Source organism: Adiantum capillus-veneris, chromosome 22 (genome assembly GCF_014529385.1).
Source record: "Adiantum capillus-veneris isolate H3 chromosome 22, ASM1452938v2, whole genome shotgun sequence".
NCBI classification, from domain to species: Eukaryota; Viridiplantae; Streptophyta; class Polypodiopsida; order Polypodiales; family Pteridaceae; genus Adiantum; species Adiantum capillus-veneris.
In genome coordinates, this window is record NC_140952.1 from 140348383 (window position 1) to 140366732 (window position 18350).

The 18350-nt window shown below is 42.5% G+C and overlaps 2 protein-coding genes across 2 annotated transcripts; one reads left to right on the forward strand and one right to left on the reverse strand.

Moving 5' to 3' along the window:
* Nucleotides 1-8084: 8084 nt before the first annotated feature.
* LOC147430327 (cytochrome P450 703A2-like) lies at nt 8085-10209 on the reverse strand. Its single transcript, XM_086495650.1, has 2 exons — nt 9161-10209; nt 8085-9047 (listed from the first exon to the last, which is right to left on the reverse strand). Exons 1-2 carry the CDS (start codon nt 10073-10075, stop codon nt 8403-8405), a joined length of 1560 nt encoding a protein of 519 aa, XP_086351776.1. The 5' UTR covers nt 10076-10209; the 3' UTR covers nt 8085-8402.
* Nucleotides 10210-11254: 1045 nt separating this feature from the next.
* On the forward strand, nt 11255-16450 carry LOC147430328 (uncharacterized). The gene is made up of 9 exons (XM_086495651.1): nt 11255-11605; nt 11938-12369; nt 12452-12641; nt 12725-12966; nt 13070-14025; nt 14230-14630; nt 14841-15113; nt 15253-15458; nt 15568-16450. Exons 1-9 carry the CDS (start codon nt 11330-11332, stop codon nt 16333-16335), a joined length of 3744 nt encoding a protein of 1247 aa, XP_086351777.1. The 5' UTR covers nt 11255-11329; the 3' UTR covers nt 16336-16450.
* The last annotated feature ends 1900 nt before the right edge of the window (nt 16451-18350 follow it).

Here is an 18350-nt window from a genome sequence, read left to right on the forward strand (position 1 = left end):
AAGTCCCCGCTACTTTTTGTCTCTTTTTTGAAGGTGAATGGTATTGAGTGGAATGCCACCCATACTAATGTCCATGAATGTCACGTTTAAATAGTAGTTTGCCAGATGCACGTTTGGATTATTGATGAGCGGACTGAATATAGTGCCTTCCGCCACTACAAGAGGTACTTCACATTAGCGACGCTCAAAAGTGAAAATCCACGGCGTCGCTATGGGTATTGCTATAGGCGTGGCTATTTTATTTGTTGCATAGTGACGTCTATAGCAACGCCCATATCGACGCTCATAGAGACGCTGATAGCTAGGGTAAAAAATAAACCGAGAGTGCCAGAAACTCAGATCTCAAATCTGAGTTTTTAGCGCTCAAGTGAAAGAGCTAACCTGCGCTCTTCCTCTATCTCTCTCTCTCTTCTCTCCCCCCCCCCCCCCACACCCACCCACACAACGACGATCACATATATCCTCCTCCTCTCCTCTCAGGACCGTACGTTTATCTCTGCCCTCTCTCTCTCTATCACTCTCACTCCCTCTCATCCCAGTCAGAGAGTCAGACGTCTATCGAGTCTCACTCTCTCTCCGTCTACTCACACACACACACACACACACACACACACATTGTGTCTTTAAGAGAGAGAGAGAGAGAGAGTAGAGAGAGAGAGAGAGAGAGAGAGAGAGAGAGAGAGAGAGAGAGGAGAAAACAAAGAGAAAGAGAAAGAGGGAGAAAGAGAGAGAGAATAAAAAACCAGAGAGAGAGAGAGAGAGAGAGAGAGAGAGAGAGAGAGAGAGAGAGAGAGAGGAGAGAAGACGAAAGAGAGAGGTAAGGGGAGAAAACAAAGAGAGAGAGAGAGAGAGAGAGAGAGAGAGAGAGAGAGAGAGAGAGAGAGAGGAGGAGAAGACGAAAGAGAGAGGTAAGGGGAGAAAACAAAGAGAGAGAGAGAGAGAGAGAGAGAGAGAGAGAGAGAGAGATTGGGTTAAGATTTAAATTAGACTTAAGATTAGATTAGATTACATTTAGATTTATGTTTATGTTGAGTTTAAGATTAGGTTAGATTTAGATTTACGTTAGATTAAAATTAGGCTAGATTTAAAATTAGGTCAAGATTTAAGATTAGCTAGCTATGTTAGATATAAGCTAAATTAGATTTAGGTTTAGAATTCAAGATTGGATTAGATTTAAGTTTATGTTGAATCTAAGATTAGATTAGATTTAGATTTAAAATTGAGACAAGATTAACTAGATTAAATTTAGGTTTAAGTTACATTACGTTTAGGTTTAGGTTAAACTTAAGATTAGATTAGATTTAGGTTTATTTTGAGTTTAAGATTAAATGAGATTTAGATTTATGTTTGATTTAAGATTAGATTAGATTTAGGTTAGATTACAGTGCATGTCAATGAAGGCGCGCATTGCCCAAAGAGAAAACACTAGTTACACCTATTAACTCACACCCCTAACCATAATCAAAAATTAGCTGCGAATCACCCCATGTTCAATTAGGTTTAGATTTAAGATTAGATTTTGGATAGAGTTTTTTATATTAAATCTATCTTCTAGAATACGATAAAAAAAAATTAGTTGCTAAATTAGATCCCTTGATCCCTCTCTTCCTGTCTACGGTGGATGCGACCTTAAGTTGGAAAGCTTTCAATGGCATGATACTTAGATTGGAGGCCAACATGTAATGTGCTAAGTAATCCATCAAGCAAAGATCTGATGTGAAGGGATGTTAAGATGCTGTGAATTGCTATAGCTAGAGAAGAGGCAAAGGGGTTTTGTCCACTACATGCGCTATCATGTAGACGTGGGTGTGTAGATTTCTCGTACCCACAAATATAGGAATTGACCAATAAAGACGAGATTATAAGCCGGTGGTTCTGATCTTCGTGCACCTCTAGACCGAGGTGTGCAGGGATTGGACATGACTAGAGAATGTGAGGTTACAGTGTGAACAAAGAGAGAGAGAGAGAGAGAGAGAGAGAGAGAGAGAGAGAGAGAGAGAGAGAGAGAGAGAGAGAGAGAGAGAGAGATAAAAGATGGAGGATGCCAATAGAAGATTAAATTTATGTCCACGTTATAAGGTTTTTACCTTCATTATGAGTAGTGACGAGGATGTGGGGCTGTCCAACCAAAACACCTATCTCTCAACAAGGATCTTATGTCCTTGTAATCAATGCAAGCATGATGTGCGACGGCAAGACGTGTTTCTTTGCAACACGTTTGCAAATTTGGCGAGTTAAAACCATCTATTATAGATCGAGTTGTTGCCACTTATAACTCGTCGGACTCTGACATGCAGCAATCTTGCAACCCAATAGACGTATTCGCATGCGCTTTGGTCAATCAGCATATGTGAGGCCCCAAGATGTAGCCTTTGACAGCTCGGAGGATGATCATGCAGACCAAATTTCCAACGAGGCAATGTTTGAGCCCGAGATTGATGAAATGATAGAGACGATCATGGATTCAAAAAGGCTTATCTATGATGATATGAAAAGTGAAGCCGATACGACATTGTATGATGGAGCACATGTGTCTAGATTGAAGGTACTCGTGGTTCTTCTCAATATGCAGGCAAAATTTGAATGGAGTGACACTAGCGTCACAACGCTTTTCAGGTGATCTGTTACAATGTGTTGACTTTAATAAAAAACTCTAGATGTACAATGATTTGATAGATTACTTACACAAGTGTACCACATTTTTTTCGCTGTATAGATTGCTCACAGAGCACATACTGCCAGCTGATAATGTGATGCCAGATTCCAGAGAGGAAGCAAGAAAGATCTTCCAAAACTTGGGGATGGATTACAATTCGATTCATGCTTGTTCTAACGACTGCATTCTTTTCAGAGGGGAATACATAGACATGGAAAAGTCTCCGCAATGTGATTCTGAGAGATATCGAGTAGATCACCACGGACCAAAAATTCCACAAAAGGTTTTGCAACATTTTTCTCTGCTTCCTCGCATCAAGCATTTCTTTGAATGTAAGTCCATGGCCGTCCTAGCATCATGGCATGAGGAGAATAAATCTTTGGATGGTGTGCTACGGATTCCTGCAGATTGCACAGCCTGGAAACATATAGACAAAACATGGCCAGATTTTGCCAGGGAAGCTCAAAATTTGTGCCTAGGCCTGGCTATGGATGGCGTAAATCCATTTGGTCAAAGATCATTACCTTACAGTGTATGGCCCTTTAATTGTCATCGTCAACTACAACATTCCCCCTTCGGTATAAAGTGAAGAATATGGATGTGTATCTTCGTCCACTATTGGAAGAGCTACAACAATTGTGGATTGGCATAAAAGTGGTGGTTATGAGCCGACACACAGGTCGACGGAATGCTTTGATCAGAGCCATTCTAATGTGAACTATGCATGATTATCCCGAACTAACAGAATGCTTAGGTGATTTACACTCAAACTCAAACACTGTAAATCTTGGGTTTTCTCAAGCTTATCTATTGTCATGTGTATACATGCAGGGCTTCAAACAAGTGGATACAGAGCATGTGTCACATGTGGACCTAGACTGAATGCACATCGAGCGCTCTCATTGAAGAAGCAAATCTACGAAGGTATCTTGCAGAGAATCATGTGTTGCACGATGGCTTTTTGGAAAGAGAGCCACCGAGGATGTTTGCACAAGCATGGTTAGAGCACAAGGAGATGTGTGATGACGGTTTGTCCCCAGGAATGAAGAGACTCTCTCTATGGTACGAGTTACCATATTGGCCCCGACTCATGATCAATCACTTGCTCGATCCAATGTACATATTCCAGAATGCAGTGGGTAATCTGCTATGGGACCATCTGACCGGCAAGAAAGATACTTTGGGAGCCAAGGTTGACCTTAGAAATGTGGATCATATGGAGCAATATTGGCCGCAGACAGCATCCGATGGATCGATAAAACTGCCTAAAGCGCCATGGATTTTAACAGGAGCACAAGAACGCAAAGTAAAAGAGACCATTCGATCTGTGCGGACCCCCATTGGTGTGATGCACTCGCTCTGAACATGTTTCACTAAAGAAGGAAAGCTTAGCGGTTTGAAGTCACACGACTGGCATAAAATGTGTCAGGTATGTTTGAAGTGGAATATATCATAGTGAAAATTGTGTAACAAATTTGTGTGTGGACTTTAATATCATTGCTAGACGTGTTTTGCAGTTTATTTTACCGGTGGCCATTGAGGGATGTTTGTCTCCTGACGTTTGTAACACAATCTACAAACTTGCGAAGTTGGTGCAATGGATCCCATAAACGGAGATCAATGTAGACTCCATACCATTCGCCAAACTAAACGTTACGGAGGTTGTGTGCATGTTTGAGAAACACTTTCCTACTACCATGCTAACCATTCAGGTGCATCTTCTTGTTCACCTAGTTGATGAGGTGGAAATAGCTGGCACAATACATTCCAGATGGATGTTCTTTTTAGAATGTTTCATGAAAACACTTAAGGGATATGTGCGTCAGAAGGCACGTCCGAAGGGTAGCATGGCAGAAGGTTGGCTGATATCAGAGTCCCTAGTTTACATTGAAGAGTGGCTAGATGGATTTGATAACGCCCGGGACATGCTATGGAGAACCATAGATGATGAGCGTATATCTAATATTGTCATGTGCAATCTCGGTGTTTAGAAGAAGATGACGGAAGATCTACGGGTTAAAATCAATCAATTTTGCATGCTTCACAATCCAGTGATGCAAAAGTGGATTTCATAATACGAGGATGCAAAGCATTCAGCACACTCCAAAGCTTCGTGTCGACGAGACGATCTTCACACTCGTCTAGGCATCGACGAGACGATCTTCACATTCATCTAGGCATCGACGCTCTAATGGTGGCGATGGCGGTTGTTGTGGGGATGCCGTTGCTGATGCCTCGACACCACCTCGTGTTTGATGAGGCTCTTTACCTTCTCCTTCTTTGCCCGCCCCCACACCAGCCACAACATCGCCATCTATGTCAGGTTTTGTGCTGCTATCGGTCGTTCTTGGCTACACACCACTACCTACTCCTCCAAGAATCACCCCAGTCGATACTCCTCGCTTCAAAGCCCAGACTCCAGTGGAGACACCTGACGTTCGTACCCCCCATCGACACGCCGCTAGAGACCCCTGTCGGGATACCCAGGTTCATGTGTCACAGGCGAGAGGGCTTGTCGTACTCCGTCGACTTCAGCGGCGGCATCATCTTGGATGATGAAGGCAAGAAGGTGATCTCGTGCATGCGCGGTCTTTGCTCTCAGGTGTTTAGACATTACATACTAAACACTTGGAGTGAAGTACCAAGTGAATTAAAAGACAGAGTCATCAGCATGCTGCATGACGAGTTTCCCTGCATGACGAGTTTCCCCTGTCAACACAGGATGACTGCTTCAATGAAGACCTGATGAAGGTTCGAATGCGCGAATACTACAAGCACAAGCATTCTAAAGTGCAAAAAGCAATAAAGCATGGGTGAAACATACCAGATTGGCTGGCCAAAGAAGATTGGAAGAATGCGAAGCGAGTAGCGCGCAAGAATCCTGACAAGTAGAAGCAACAAAAGGAGGCAGCCAAAGCGCGAGTAGAGGTAGGGAGCTTGCACCACTTGGGGAGCGGCGGGTGGGCATCATTTGAGGCTGATTTTGTAACTGTTTTTGCATTGCTCTTTATGTTTGGTAGTTACTTCTATTTGTACTTTTAATTCTAACATAATAGATTCTTTGTGTTTTTTGAACAGTGTTCGATGACAAAACGTAACCCCACACCGTACGAGCACAAGTACTCAGGTATAAAGGGGCTTAAACGCCTTGATGGACATTCTGAGTTCTCGCGGCAGCATGGTTACTATTAGAATTTACTCTTTTCTATTCGTTGTATTGTTTTGTAAATTATATGTTTATACTTATAGAAAGCTGTTTTATTGTTTTTTTTTTTTTTTGCAGAATCCGACAGATACGCTGCTTGAACGTATTGAGACATCTGATTAGACGACGGCAGTTTAGCCGTAGCTAGATAGCATTAGTTTCCTTGTGTCATAGCATATGTATAATGAGATGTGTATACATCTTTTTGTAACTTTTGAAAAACCATCTATATTTTCTCAATAATAACAATGGTGTTGTAACTATTACATTTGCAAAGCTTAACAATCAAGTGATTTTGCCTATGATGTGTACAATTGTCATTGATTTACTTTCATCAATTTAGTTTTGTGAGTTTTGTTTCTTTATTCTGCAAACAATACTATGGATGATGGAGTTAATGGTTATATTGTCTTGTGGGTGACTACTTTGGGTCTATACCTTTGCACTTTCTTTCAAAGGTGAATCTGGGCTTATCTTGGAATCATTTAGGTTTACTCTGTTATTGAAACATTCAATATGGTTGATGGGTGGCAGGGCATTCAATATCCTTCCACCAAATTTTTTTACTCTTGAACGTCGCTATAGAAGGCTCTATAGCGTCGCTAAAAGCATCGCTATAGGTAGCCTATAAGCATCGCTATAAGCGTCACTATATAGCGACGATTGTAGTGATGCTTATAACGACGTTCCCGTAGTGACGCTATTTGCGACGGTCTTAGCAACGCCGGGAGTATAAAAACCCAATGTATTTCCGTCGCTAAAAACGTCACAAGTGCACACAACCTCTTGTAGTGCGCTATGGGGATGCGGACCTCAAGATACCCATTATCATGTGCAGTTAGGAAGCATGATAGAGAATGCAGGTTAGTCAACATGGAGGCAAGAATACATAATTAGTGACCAAGCAGCTTACATCACACACACACACACACACACACACACACAGAGATAGATAGAGAGTGAGTGAGAAAAGGTAATACTAATCAAAGAACATAGAACATAAAGTTACATCTGCGTGTTTTGTGTATGATAGGAAGGACATATATTCACAACATAGCGCATTTCAATTGCACAAACGTGACTCCAGCTCGACAACATTGCAAGGTCCGTTATTTGCATCCGCCTTTTCATGCGCACGCGTTTTCTTGGTGCAACACATAAACGCTACGGGGTAGGACACGGATTCTGTTTCTTACAATTTTTTAGAGAGATCACCACATTGCCAACTCTCCATGATCCACCATACTTTTGTATGGCACCTCTGTATGATGTGCACTATATACTTTTCACTTTCAGTTTGTGACGTTTCATTGTAAGATGATATGTTTAACTATTCACATTGCTTTTTTGTAGCTTGACTCAATTATCAACCTGTAGATTGGACAATCGAAAAGCATCATTACAACATTGTAGGTCAATAAAGCACCCCATTCATGCTTTACCTATTTGCTTGTTTTAGAATTTTTTGCATTACTTCCTTTCCTTCGGTTTATTTGGATTTCGTTTTCAAAACTATACACTCGATGTCGATCAACATCTGCACATGTTAGTTACACACGCAACTCTTTGCATACCGTTGCTAGCCAATGCATGTGATCTATTATAGTAGTGAATGGATGTGGTGTATCGCAATAGTGAATTCACCTTGTGCATCGTTACTTAAGCTCTAAATAACTGATACCATACTAGGTGTCTAAATAATCGATGTCATACTATATATATTCTCGTTTCTCCCGTACTAAGTATCAATATGAAGTTCTCAAGACCTAGAAGATTACAATCCAAGCGTCAATAAGCTAGGGAGCAAACTTCATCCAACTTGAAACTAGCTTATCGTCCATATGCTAGGTCATGATTTGAAATTACTGCATTGTATATTCGAGCATGCAACGTGACATCTTTGCTCATAATTCAGAAATATGTTCCGCTTCACGACGACGTACCTCACATATATAGTGATAAACAAGGTCGACATATAAATGAAAGACACTCTTGCTTCCCTCACGTGTGTCTTATTGTTGGGTGATTTGCCATCAGAACGGCAACAACAAGACTTAGCAGCATTGCATCTATAGTCCGTTACGAGTTCAAGATACCAACCAAGAATCAATAGTATCCCCTCTCTACTCATGAGACAAAGACAAAACACAAGCGACATCCACCTTCAAAAACGTGAGTAGACGTTCTGCACTACCAACCATTCAATGAAAATTTTCTTTTTGAAATAGTTTTTGATTGCAAGAATTTACATGTAGCACGTATACTAGAAAAAACATTCATCAGTATACATAGTAGTTCCTTTCAATGCTAGATGCTAAATAGACCCACCAAGCAAGACTAGTTTTTTCCCCTTCTTTCTTTCTTCCCTTCCTAAGTTCCCTTTCTTTTCTTGGAGAGGAAACGAGATCAGAGATAGCACCTTTTGAAAAATGATTGAGCATGTGATGTGATGATGAGTGGTGGACTCTATAAAATGTGATTGACAGAATGAAGTGGGAGTCGATAGGAGTAGAATAATATTGGACTAGTGGGTGGATTTGTCTAGGGGTCGATTGACAAGCGAGGAGTTGCAACAGCAAAGAGGGGGGCAGCCAAGGGAGTGGACAACCCAAAAACCTCAGTCAGGTCGATGTCGTCCTTGCTCATGCCAGCAGGAGGCGCCCAGTTGAAGCTTTGAAGAAGGCGACCCACTGCAAGCATGACTATGATCATGGCGAGCGAGGCCCCTGCACACCTCCTCCTGCCTCCTCCGAAGGCAGTGTAGTGGAACTCAGGCCCTGGGCCATTCTCCATCCTGAACCCCTTGCCCTGCACGTTCTGCATGTGCCTCTCCGGCACAAACTCTTCCGTCCTCTCCGGCCACACCTTTGGATTCCTCCCATGTGCAAACAGATTGAATATCACCATCGTGTTCGCTGGTATCTCATACCGTGCCACCTTCGTCGCCTTCAGACACTCTCTGGGTGCCACAAACGGGCCTGGCTGCGACAGCCGCAGCACTTCCATCGTCACGCACCTTAAGTATGGCAGATTCCGCAGGTCTGCCTCATCCAGTGCGCGCTCTTTCCCTACCACATTATCCAACTCTTCTTGCAACTTGCACATCACATGCGGGTGCCGCAGCAGCTGTACCATCGCCCACTCGTTGGTCACAGCGGTCGTGTCTGTGCCGGCCCCCAAGAGATCCTGCAGAATTAGCAATATTCAAGCAAATTATAAGTCACAATAATTCTGACTCGGCAAACAATTATGGTAGATCAATCGAGCGCCAGCTATATCTAGGTAGGTTGCCTCCTTACCAGGATGAGCGCTTTGATCATAACATCGCTCAATACGTCCTCCCCTTGCTTTTCCTGCAGACTTAGCAGTAAATCTATGAAGTTTGACGGCTCCACGTCAGGATTGCCTTTCCTTCTTGCCCGGTGGTCTTCAAGCACCGGATTTACGACCTCCTCCATCCTTTCCAAAGCTTTCTGGCAACGCCGGTTGTATCCCTGCAAATCCAGCCATCTTAACCAAGGGATGTAGTCCCCGATGTTGAATGCTCCCATCAGCTCGAAGGCATCGCCGGAGAGTGCAGCGATTCGGGCCGTTTCTTCGGGGCCTGCATCTTGTAGGCCAAAGAAACGCTTTCCTTGAAGCATGCGTGTGGTATTATTCAGAGAGAACGATTTGAACACATCCCGGAGAGGGACGAGCTCGCCTTTGAGTGACTTTTCCATGACGAAGCGAACCATGCAGTCAGCTTCTTCCCTGCGGTGGCGCTGAAAGGATAGCGTTTGGCGGTTGCTAAGAAGATGCTCAACGCCAATGCGTCGAAGGCGTTTCCAGGCATCGCCGTAAGGACCCATGACAAGATCCATACCATTGTAGCAGAAGTATTTGATGGCGATACGCTGGTAACGAGAAGCAAAGATGTGATCTTGGGTGCTCATCATCTCCTTGAAGATTTCTGAGTCGTTGGTAGTGACGGTATGGACGGAGCCGAGGCGAAGGTAGACGAGAGGACCATAAGTCTTGTGGAGGTTGGCTAGGAAGCGATGGGGGAGGGGACCAAGCTGAAGGAGGTTTCCAAGGATGGGGATGCCGGGGGGACCAGGAGGAAGATGGTGGTGATGACGGCCACGGATGAATGTGAGCAGAGAGGCGAGGAAAATGAAGAAGGGGATTCCTAGCACAAGAAGTAGCTGACGGAGATCAGAGAAGCTAGACATAGTGGAAACAGATTGAGTAGCTAATGAAAAGGCTGACAGCTTGTACAGATGCGCAGTAGTATATATAAGCTAATGAAAAGACTAGTGAAAATTTCAGAGCAGAGTTGCTGCTTATACCTAGCTATGCATGCATCATTGGGTACCAACGTTTCTCATTGACTGGGTACAGTGCATATTGACGACTCCGACGACTCCGACGAGGACGCGCAAGCTCAAGTTTCAACTCATCAAAAGGTTCCTACTTTCCATGTTTTATATTGTACAAATTTAAATTTTCAAGGATGATCCCTTCTTTTAATTAAAGGGTACTGCGCAGTGCGCACAATATGAAGAAGCGCAGTCAAGGGCTTCAAATTCGGACCCTGCCGCCAGCCTCCCAAAAGGCTCACGGGGAAACTGTACTGTGCAGATGCAGGAAAAGTCGAGGAGGGCGACAATTGCGTTTTTGAACGCTGCGGCTCATTTCAGGATACATGTGCGCACAGCGAACCCTTAATTTCAAGGATGATCGCTTCCTTTTTCAAACTTCCACTCTTTTAAGTTTCAAATTTGAAATGGTGCTCACTGCTCCGTCAGTAAGTGCCTGCGACCAAAAATCTCTCAATATCTCTCTCTCTCTCTCTCTCTCTCTCTCTCTCTCTCTCTGTTTAAGGTCTTTTGATTAACTTCTTCTCACACACACACACACGTATGCACACATAAACATTAATAGACTAAAGTTTCTTACATCATAAGGCAAAGCTAAAAGTAGTAAAAGTGAAATTAAAAGTCTTCAAATGTAGCTGCACCATGATGGAATGATGGAGACCATTGATAAACTTCTTGCACCATTAACGAATACAAAAAGCCTACAAATGCTCTAAATACTATATGCGCACGTGCGCAGCGGCACTTACTGAGCACCGTTTCAAACTTCAAAGACTGAACGAATCTAAATACAATGGGCGGTATGCGTGGTTCGGAAGAGAGTCTGGTGACTACAATCATACAAGCACCTAGGAATGGGAATGGGAGTTGTACACTTTGACTACTTTGACTGGTGGAAATTTACAAGGACTTTGATTTTGACTTTAGACTTAGCTTGTACCGTGCTGACCGCAGATTCTCAGTGCCTCTTCTATATATTTCGTCTCCACTGCAGTGCTCTGCATACTATGCACCAAAGTGTCCTTTCCTAGCCCTCCTCACTTTTTGTCATTCCTTCGCCCTCCAGCTCCTTGCTCCGGCTGGCAGCCGCCAACACCCACTTCTGGAATGGAGAAGGCATCACGCTTCGATGACACACAGAGAAGAAAATCACAACCCCCGCAACGTCTGCACTATGATGCCATCGTGATTGGCTCAGGCTATGGGGGCTCGGTTGCTGCTTTCAGGCTCTCCCAAGCCGACCCCAGCCTTAGTGTTTGCGTTCTGGAGAAGGGCCATTCATGGCAGCCTCAGCAATTTCCTACGACGTTCTGGCAGCTCATACGTACTTTAACAATCCATACTCCCTTGGGTACTATCGGCAGTAAAGAAGCATTACTTCAGGTAAAGATCGACTCTAGTCTCTTACCATTGACAGTGTTCGGGAAAAATCATTTTCCAAACATGCAAAATTCCTTTCCTCAATTTTGTCACGAGGAAAATGACACATATCTCTCTCTCTCTCTCTCTCTCTCTCTCTCACACACACACACACAGTCACCACCATCTGTTCTTCTCTTGTAGTGATCACGTAGTTCATCAAATGAAATTTAATGGCCGCAAAGCAATGATGCTTGGTGGTAATGGATATGGCTTTTATACTAATAAAATATATTGATTACTTAGATTCCCTTGCCACTCGTATTCATGAAAGTGTTGTGACCTAAATGGCGCAGGTTTATTTGCAAGCTGACTGCCTTTCCATGCTAGGAGTGGGAGTGGGAGGAGGTTCCCTCGTCAATGGTGGCATTATTCTTCCCACTCCTCTCCGAACGCGGAGAGATCCTCGATGGCCCAAAGAATGGGAACAGAACTGGCATGCAGCCGAACGAAGAGCTCGTGCCATGCTTCAACCTGAGACCATTCCTCATGCCTTTCCCACAACCCTTGTGATGGACACTATGTTAGCCAATGATCCAACAAGTATTGAGGACGAAGGTGGCCTTAAAAAAGATGATATGCTCCAGCTAAGTGTGACCTTTAGCAATAAGAAGAATGTTGCAGGAGTGGAGCAAGCGGGTTGCAAGGCCTGCGGTAACTGCTTTCACGGATGCCCTTACAACGCTAAGAGCTCCACCGATAAGAACTACCTTGCAGCTGCCGTGCAGGTAACAAATTACCAGCCGGTTTTATAGTGAAAAGCCTCTTACAACACCGTACTTTAAACATCAACGTGTGTGGTATCTGCAGGCAGGTGCTGAGATTCGTACAGAGTGTGCAGTTTCCTTCATCGCACGAGCTCCAGCTGAGGAGGATAGTTATGTGTGTGACTCTGTGGGCGAAGGCTGCTCTAGACACGACTACAGTGAGCCCGAGATAAGGTGGCGCATATACCTCAATGAAGTTGATTATCTCACGGCAGACTTTGTCATCTTGGCAGGTACTTTCAAACCTTAATCTTTTGCTTGTTTTGAATCTTATTAAGTTCCTAGGTCCTCATTCCTTGTCAAAATCGTGAAACAGCTGGCGTGCATGGGACGATGGAAATTCTGTTCCGGTCAAAGGAAAGAGGTTTGCATGTGTCGGATCTCCTGGGCTGCGGAGTGAGTGGCAATGGCAATAATCTGGCATTTATTGGAGCTCCGAAAGCTCCAACAAAAGGTACTAGCATAAGCAACAAGGATTTCACAGGAATCGCCATGTCATCTAGACCTGGTCCTTCCATATCAAACTCGTATACATCATCTTTGGGCTTCACCATACAGGTCAGACAATCTCACCGAATTCTCCGTCTTTTCAAAATACATCCTAGTTTCCCTAAAGCCAAGAGTGTGCAATATATCTGATATTTGAGTGTTGTGATCACAGACTGCAATCGCACCGAGAAATTTCCCCCACATGGTATACAAATGCTTGTCGAGTTTGCCAGAAGGGTACGGCCTCTTAGATAGGATATGGAATGATATGAAACAATTGGTACCATCACACCATGGCAGGTCAATCCTAGTCAATGTCATGGGACACGATGCTGCAGATGGTGTTTTGCAGTTCGATCAAAGAAGTGAGCGCCTCAAATTCACCCCGCCGCGTGACGAACTAATTGTTAAGAAGGTGAAATCAATGCAAAAGCTAGCCACCCGTCTCCAAGGACTTCTATATTTCTCGCGCTTCCGCAGTACCTCCGTGCATTACTTGGGTGGATGCACTGTTGGGAAGGACAAATCCACCGGTGTTACCAACGCCAGTGGCCAAATGTTCTCTACCAAAGATGGCGATGTCATTCATGATGGTCTTTATGTTTGTGATGCCTCTTTGATCCCATGTTCTGTCGGAGTAAATCCTTGTTTCACCATAGCCACAGCAGCAGAGCATGTTTCAAGATGTATAGTGCGTGATGCGCTTCAACATAATCTGCATAAACAGGAGAGACAGTGGCACTTGGGCAATGGACAAGCTGCATATGCCAATCTTAATGGAGTAGTGTCACCCAAGGAGGAAAAATTGTCCTTGCCAGTGGAAATATCATCAAAGTATGGTAGATCATCAGTGGTCATTGTGAGAGAGACTCTGCAAGGAAATTTGGGTGGAATGCCTTGCAGCCTAAAACTTGTGCTTCATATGGATGTTGGGGTAGATGAGAAAGATAGCAATTTTTCGTTGTTGCAGGGAAAAGTAGGTGGCAAATTGTTCCTGAACTCAGTGGATGGAGGGGTGTTGTATGTTTTGAGTGGAAGAGTGAACATGTGTTGCAGGCAACATCCCCGAACTCCTTTCACTCAATATATGCACTATCATCTGCTCTTGTCTGGTCCTTCAGGCAAAAGGTATATTTCTATAAAGGATCATGTATAAGTACATTTCTAAGATGGAGCGCAAAACTCAATTCTACCTGTTACATTTCTGAGAATGGTCTGTTGTTTGATTGATGGATTGATTATGTTCAGATCAATTGTGTCACTTGTGAGTGCAGTGTATCTTGTTGTAATTTCATCTCAAATTTAACGCATGGAATGTCAAATCTTGTGCAGGTATGTGCTTGATGGATACAAGGAGATGCGACCTTTTCTCAAGGGGTTACTGGTTTGGAGAGAGTCCACCACCTTACATGCTACTTTATATGAGAAGCAGGTGAACAAATCCAAAGGAACTGGTGGTCCTATTGATACTAGTTCATCATCAGTACCACCACTACAAGGGAGACTGCATATCAGTCTCTTTGAGTTGGTGCGCTCTATACTCACCCTCCGTGGACCGCATAAGTTGCTCTTTGTCAAGTCCTTACTACAAAGCATCTTTCAAACATACTTCCTGGAGAATCCAAACCTATCCAGCTCAACATCCAAAGCTGCACAATGTTGTCAAGATTCTAAGGTTGCAATCTCCCAGAAACATCCATACCCAGCTCATCGTCGTTATGATTTACAGACAGGTACTCCCCATCGATGGTCGCTTTGCCAACTACTACATAGAGTATATATATGATGAGTGATATATATACCATTTGCTATCATTATTGCTCAGATTCGTAGAAGATGCATGTTCATACAAGTACATTTTATATTTTTGCATAACTAGTTAGCCACTTTTTTAAGCCCTTGGAATGACACACAAAAAACTCATCAGAAGAATGATTTTGCAGGCGATGGTACACCGATTAGCATGATTCAATGGCCGTGCAACCAATCAAAAAGTTGTGGAGATGCACTAAATAATGAACGCGCAGAAGTTGTTCTCCTTTTGAATGGTTATTGCACAGAAAGCTTTTGGCTTCCTACTGAAGAATCTGACTTGGTTAGATGTCTGCTTAGAGGGGAGTATGAGCCATGGTTGTTACAAAATCGGGCTCATCCAGCCCATGCAACGCCCAAGCACTTCACAATTGATGACATCGCACGATTTGATCTTCCAGCAGGTCTCTCTCTCTCTCTCTCTCTCTCTCTCTCCCCCCCCACCCGCCCCCCCCCTTGATATGCCAGTCCATATATTAAATCCATATATTCCTCCTCTACATACTATAATTTCCCTAATTACCACTTTACTTTTGATCTCAGCCTTTTCAAAGATATATGAGGTGGTGGGGCAAGGTGCATCTATCCATGTCGTGGCTCATTGCCTTGGAGGATTAACGATACATATGGCTCTCTTGGGTGGCTACCTTCCTACTTCATACGTGACATCGATTCTTTGCACAAACTCCTCAATGTTCTTCAGAACCACACATTTGACAATAGCGAAACTCATCCCTCCTTTGCTTGCAGTAAGTGATTCTCTCTTATTTTCCCTGGCCATATGTGTGTTTGTGTCACCGCGACACACACACACACACACACACACACACAAGCTCTAAAGTTTGACTTATTCCTCAGGTTTCGATGGCTATAGCAGGAGATAATAGACTTCTCTCCATGGGTCATAGCAATGTTGATGGATGGAGGCACACATTACTTCGTAAAGTGGCACAATTATTACCTCGTGGGGAACGATGCAACCGGGAAGATTGTGAGGTGTTTTCAGGGATCTTCGGAAACATTTTTTGGCATGAAAACTTGACACCAAGAATGCATGAGTGGATGAATAATGAGGTGACTACCAAGCTATCGCTTGGTGCATTGCGACATCTTCGTTTAGTGTGCCTTGCAGGACGCATTGTGGATGCAAATGGAAATGATACATATTTGCAACATCCAGAGCGATTAGCATTGCCCACCACTTACATATCTGGGGGAAGGGAGATCCTGGTAACACTCGACACAAGTTCCATGGCTCATTCCTTTATGCAATTTCACCATCCAAGCTTCTCCCACTCTCGTATTGTGGTACCTAAGTATGGTCACAATGATCTTCTTATTGGTGAGCACTCTGGAAGAGATGTGTTTCCTCACATTCTAGACCATCTCAAAAGATTTTCAAGGACAAAGACATCTCAACACAATGAGGGAAAAGAAGATCAACACAAGTGTTCAAGGATCAATCCATGGGAAGTTGAGGGGATGCTAAAGCGTTCAAATTTCAATCTTCTTAGCGTTATGGATAATGTCACATACTTGTGCTGCTTTATGCTCATAATTGGTATCTTCTTTCTTTCAAAGTACCTACTTCACAAACAAGGCAGTACCATTCTATCATTTTTATAGAGAAATCTAGGAACCTCAAACATGACTTCTTCAAAATCTGTATCCATGCCAATCACTAACACCTTCTTCATTTTCTCATGATCCACATATTCTTAACAAAGGACACATTTTTTTATTCATTTGTCAAATATGCCTTGCCTACTTTCTCTCCATTCAAATTTATGTTCCAGTCCTCTCTTTTTGTAGATTTAAAAAAATAAGAACTTATCAATGTAAATTTATTTGAGTCTCAGAAAGCATAAGACGAGAATGTGGCATTACTCATTGTAGAAAAAAATACACATTGTAGGGAAAATGGTTTTCAAAGTTATAAACTAATGGTTTTAATTACAAAGAGATGGGTAAATATTTTTATGGCATAACAATATGGTGCATCCAATTACATATATTACATGTATCTAAATGCATCCTGTTAACAAAGGACATATTTTTTTATTCATTTGTCGAATATGTCTTTCCGACTTTCTCTCCATTAGAATTTATTTTCGAGCTGTCTTTTTGTAGATTATAAAAAATAAGAGCTTATCAACATAAATGTATTTGACTCTCAAAAAACATAAGACGAGAATGTGGCATTACTTATTGTACAAAAAAGTACACATGGTAGGGACAATGGTTTTTAAAGTTATTGAATATTCTTAATTACAACTTTCTATACGAATGGTTTTGATGACAAAGAGATAGGTAAATATTTTTATGGCATAACAATATTGTGCATTTAATTACATATATTACATGTATTTGAATGCATTCTATTATGCCATGTCAAGAGTACTCTATCACTTTACTCTGTTGTCATCTAACAATGAAAAAACACTTTTTGCCAAACAAAACACTTTTAGGAAAGAAAATGACATTGCATTAGATAGAAAGTCTGCATACAAAAATGCATCAAAAAATGAAGCAACGTGACAAATATATGTGTGTGAACATAAGAAAGATAGTGTATGTTTATGTTACATGCTATATCGACGGCTTTCAAAGAAATATAACCGCAGATAAAGAAAATTTAACAAAGACCAAAAATCATATGCAACTGGCATACGATAACCATATACATATACCATAACAAAACAAGGGCTACCTAATATAAGCAAAGTCCACTAACAAAAGGACAAAAGAAAAAGAATTGCTAGCACCTCAACATTGATTTAACTCAAAAGTGCAGGAAGATGCACAATAGGTTCTTGCAAGACAAAAACATAACGCCAAAATGTATACATATTACAATACAAACATCACACGATACAAACCATTATGATTGAGACCTTACCCTACTACATGCCACCCCAATTGATCCGAATGTTGTCTTGTTGCTGCAAACAGTCAAGGGGAGCATACATATTATTCTTAAACGTATATTTCTCCTCGGCAGTTGTCGGCAGCCTATTGACAACTCTCTCCTACATGCATAAATTAAATAATAAATAAAAAAAGGTTGAATGCACAAAGAAAGAGGGAAAGCATTTGGAGGTATATATACTTACAAAGTATGCATGGAAGGAATCCTATCCCTCGGATCCGAGATGAGAAATTTCCACACTCTCCAATCTCCGTGCTATTGGCCTCTTTTGTTGAATGTAGAGTTAAGATTCTCTCCATGTGCCGTCAACTCCTTGTCCCACTCCTCTTAGTCCCAAAACCAAGGCTTCTCTGTCCCTTTCTTGATGGCCCATGTCACATTGCTACAATGATGTGACAAGTATATTTTCATTTGATCCATAATCCATTTATGTAGGATGACACCTTCATGTGGATGCAACCCGCTCAAGATTTGTTGGACTAACCCATCTTTCTTGGTTGAAGAAAGCTAGGGAAAGTGTGCCATAACCTCATGAGTAAACACTGTATGAGTGAGTTGACGAATTTGAGTCTTCATATCTTGGTCCACATCATCCATGATGATGAGCTCAATAACACATGAAGTATAGACTCAATTATCATCATGGGGCAATGCTATTGAACTATATTAGTGGGAAGAGGAGCGCACGCCCACACTTTGAGGGATCAATTCC